Source organism: Cicer arietinum, chromosome 5 (genome assembly GCF_000331145.2).
Source record: "Cicer arietinum cultivar CDC Frontier isolate Library 1 chromosome 5, Cicar.CDCFrontier_v2.0, whole genome shotgun sequence".
NCBI lineage: Eukaryota > Viridiplantae > Streptophyta > Magnoliopsida > Fabales > Fabaceae > Cicer > Cicer arietinum.
Window position 1 is genome coordinate 58,987,317 of NC_021164.2, and position 4,500 is coordinate 58,991,816.

At 31.6% G+C, this 4,500-nt stretch overlaps 1 protein-coding gene across 1 annotated transcript; it reads right to left on the minus strand.

Moving 5' to 3' along the window:
• Window positions 1-272: 272 nt before the first annotated feature.
• On the minus strand, window positions 273-3,193 carry LOC101500545 (uncharacterized). The gene is made up of 6 exons (XM_004500437.4): window positions 2,835-3,193; window positions 1,392-1,520; window positions 1,183-1,303; window positions 997-1,078; window positions 709-862; window positions 273-606 (listed from the first exon to the last, which is right to left on the minus strand). The coding sequence occupies exons 1-6, from the start codon at window positions 3,048-3,050 to the stop codon at window positions 481-483; spliced, it is 828 nt and encodes a 275-aa protein (XP_004500494.1). The 5' UTR covers window positions 3,051-3,193; the 3' UTR covers window positions 273-480.
• Between the last annotated feature and the right edge of the window lie 1,307 nt (window positions 3,194-4,500).

Genomic DNA, 4,500 nt, shown 5'->3' on the forward strand with positions numbered 1-4,500 from the left:
TAACAGGTATGTGATGATATAGTTTCACGGCGATTGTGACAATTGTTTGAAATTTACATTTATATGAGCTTATTTTTGTGAGATAAGATAAGATTATGAACAACATTATATTATATTTTGCTGACATGTTTTAATAGATTAGTTGTTATGATAGTATATTTTCATTGGAATTCAAATCCTTTCTTTTAACTCCAACTCCTTTAACCTTCTAACTCTTAGAACTCAAACCGATTAAACTACCTCACCCCAAAAAATAAGATACGAACAAGATATATCAATGTTTCTCATAACACTAGCTGCAACAAACTACACAAAGTTTGGGCCGTCTTGTGGCCACTCCGGAACATATAAACCTTAAACAAGAATCAAAATTCTAGTGATCTACATGTATAAATGAGGAGTTGATTTAAATTCAAGAAGCAGCATTTGAAGCCTTTAGACGCTCCGGGAACAAATTGATAACAATAATATACATTGCTGTCAACTAGGAACTGGAGTCCCTTGCTGTTTGAACCATTCTGGCATGTGGTACTTTTCATTGAGCACGTGTCTAACATCTTTCTGGTCAGAGAGGTTCTTCAGAAGTGGAAGAATAACATCAAGAAGCTGATGAACATGCATATTAAAGGCAAAAAAAATGGTTAATAAATCATCAAAAATCAAATGGTTGATTTGAATTTCCAAGAGGATGAATCTATCTATATGCACCTGTGTGTCATGTGGTTTCCAAGCAGAAAATGAGGTGCATGGAATTCCATTGTCTGGTTGCAATAAGAAGCTGAAGGGATTGTTGTCTACAAGAACAATGCGACATAGATCCTTTGATATGCATCTAAGATCTTTTACATGTTCCCGGTGTTTGCTGCAACCATTCAACCATTATCAGAAACGATTTAGATCAATGTTGTCAATTGCAGATCGCAAAATGAATCACAACATAAATGATGAACAAAAATACATGTATAAAGAGTCTATTGCCAATGAAGAATCACTTACGTGCTAACTGTTGAAGGACGATAAAGTCGTAGACTAAACCGATTTTCTGTGTCTATTCTGTCAACAAGGGGTCTAGCATAACCTATAAGAATTTATCTATTGATATCAATCATTCAAAAGCATAGCATATATAACTTCCATAAAACAAAGATGCATAAGAAGAGTATATAGAATTTTGGATCAAACCTTCAAGACCAGCAGTAAACAGAACAAGGTCAGCAAATTCACTAAGTTGCCTTAAGAATTCTTTCAATCCGGGGCGTTCAAAGACTGTAACGTAGTTGATTATTGGTTTTCCTTCTACTAACTAGAAAACACAATATTCAAATATGAAAATTTAATAATATTTTATCAAAAGACGATGAATCGTATACAAGCAATCAAGCAACACACACCTTGTCAGAACATACGCATTCGAGCTCAAACCAATTTAAACCAGCTTGAGTTGCTTGAGTTCGTAGTGTTTCTGGCAAACCCGGTGTCTCATATGCACATACAAGTGTTTCATCCAAGTCAAGCACTACCTACAAGTGCACATGTGAGATCAGAATGTTACATTAAGAATAGGATGTTTTTTAATAAATTGGAACAAATGATCTAGGGATGCAAATGACGGAACAAATGAAAACATCCTAAAGAATGACACTATTTATGATTTTATAACAGCAGAACATAATTAAGTTCTGTTTCACATTTCGATTGAAACCAGCACGAAAGCCGTATATTTACAACTTTGCTTCAAAATATTTGTTCACTCAGGTATTTGAATCCAAAACAGTTACACACTCTGCCTTATTCTGTACTCAATCATTGATAAGAATACAACATAAAGTAAGTAATTTGATATGTTATAAGAAATGACTTGAGAAAAGCTACAATTGAAATCAGTAGGAAGTCATAAGAAATCATAATGAAGAAATTAGTGTAGGACGCTGGAATGTAAGTATCACACATGAAACTATCACCACCATCAGAAGAAGCAAAACATGATAGAAATGTAGTTTCATGTAGAATGCATATCATGACACAATATGCACTTAATTCTGTGAGTTTAAACAACAGAATATGGTACATGCAGCAAACAATTGAAGAATAGCTTCTGTATTGTGTTTTTACAACACCAACAAGAGCATCCAATAAAAAAATTAGTTGTATTTTGCTCCCAAGTTCACTCACAAAATATGCTCAGTATTATTTATCTCCTGCCATAAATAATAAATTTGAAAGCACTTTGGACCAGCAATAGTACCAAACCAAAATCAACTGCCATGTTTTCTGACATACCCTACTGAGTGAGTGCCTGGTTTCATAATAGTTTGTATCATAGTAGTAATTGTTTGTGCTTCAGTTTAAACTACTTTTTACATCAAACTGTTTCAGAGTAAAATCTCAAGTATAACAAATCAACTTTACAAAAATAATTTCTAATCAAAATAACGTTTATCAAAGTACAATGCAATATTGACAATGCTTTTGTAGATGAATAATGCTTTTGTAGATGAATTTTGTTCCTATTTATTTGTCATCTTCAAAGTACAATGCAATATTGACAATAATTTTGTCAATAATCTTAATCTTAAGACTACAACTAAAAAGCAACGAGGCGAATTCATACAAATTAAGACCCGTCAAGATAACATAATATAATAATTTATATAATATCAGGTTTCTTATAATGTTTACGAAACGGATCATAATTTGACCAGCCCTTACAATTTTGACGAGTAATTTGGCTATGTACTAAAAAAGCAACAAGGAAGGAGTAATAGAAAACGTGTTTGGAGGCAATTTATTAGAATGAATGAATAAAAGAGAATTGAATGAAAAAGTGATGATACCGTGAGTTTTTGAAGTGGACGATGATCTGCATGGGAGGTAATTTGAAGAGCGGAATCATGATCAAGAGTTGGTAGAGAATCGAAGGAAGAATGAGAAGAAAAAGAGAGTAAAGGATAATGCGCGAAGGATCCAATAATATGAGAAAATGTTTGGAACAACAATCCCAACCAGTTCAAAACTGCATTCCATGCTTGCTGAGTTATTGGCGAGTACATCTCGCTCTGAGTCAACTCGCTCACTCATTCACCAAAATCAATTCATCCAAATTTCCCAATCGCTGTTCTGGTATGTTAAATTGATTTGTTTATTAGCGTGGCGCGTACGCTATTCATATTAACGTTTATTTAACTTCCCTATTTTGTCTGTGTGGTAAATGTAAGAGATTTTGAAAGTCGGTGGCGGTTATGGTGGTGTTGATCCACGCGCTGGTGATAGTAGGAGGAGGAGGAGGAGAGGACCTCTTCTCTATTTGTATTTGGGGTGCTAAGTTTTGACTATTTCATAATATATTTTAGGACAAACAAAATTTGTTGTACTAGCTATAAAAGGCAATTATATACTCTATGAAAACCGATGTATAAATATCATCATTAAATATAAACATCAATACAATCTGGAATGTTGAGTCGAGAAAATATATACAATCTGGATTTTTTTTTCTTTTTTGGACCGAAATACGATCTGGAACGATAGGTGGAGGGTTTTCTACAATTAGATTTCCACTTATGTGCTAAAAAAAATGATATTATAATAATTGTGTTCAAAATAGGTGTGCTAAAAACTTTGAATTACGGTGTCAAAAAATTTTGGATAAGAAAGTATATGATAAAAGAAGAATGTTTTAAAAAAATTGATGTGGTTTGAGTTGTAAACTTGGATCTATTAAACACGTGTCGTCATAAATTTGATGTTATTTATAAGTGAATTTTTCTGGTACAGTTACATTTGTCAGTATATCATCTTTCTAAATAAAATTCTCTAATATATTTATATATGAAAATATTTTTTTGGGGGTTCGGATCTTAAGGAATGTGATCATGGATTGGTATAAACTTTTTTTAATATATGAAGAATGGTTAAATTAATAAATAAAAAATATTAATAAAATTAAATAAAATATAGAAAAATTAATAGATGACTATTTCATAATATATTTTAGGACAAACAAAATTTGTTGTACTAGCTATAAAAGGCAATTATATACTCTATGAAAACCGATGTATAAATATCATCATTAAATATAAACATCAATACAATCTGGAATGTTGAGTCGAGAAAATATATACAATCTGGATTTTTTTTTCTTTTTTGGACCGAAATACGATCTGGAACGATAGGTGGAGGGTTTTCTACAATTAGATTTCCACTTATGTGCTAAAAAAAATGATATTATAATAATTGTGTTCAAAATAGGTGTGCTAAAAACTTTGAATTACGGTGTCAAAAAATTTTGGATAAGAAAGTATATGATAAAAGAAGAATGTTTTAAAAAAATTGATGTGGTTTGAGTTGTAAACTTGGATCTATTAAACACGTGTCGTCATAAATTTGATGTTATTTATAAGTGAATTTTTCTGGTACAGTTACATTTGTCAGTATATCATCTTTCTAAATAAAATTCTCTAATATATTTATATATGAAAATATTTTTTTGGGGGTTCGGAT

Bases quoted from the DNA above. Each gene is read 5' to 3' on its own strand.
- LOC101500545 (XM_004500437.4), bottom strand. From the start codon at position 3,050: ATGTACTCGCCAATAACTCAGCAAGCATGGAATGCAGTTTTGAACTGG. The intron at 1,521-2,834 runs GTATCATCACTT...GTGCACTTGTAG, and splicing joins GTCCACTTCAAAAACTCACG to GTAGTGCTTGACTTGGATGA. The intron at 607-708 runs GTGCATATAGAT...CATGTTCATCAG, and splicing joins GGAAACCACATGACACACAG to CTTCTTGATGTTATTCTTCC.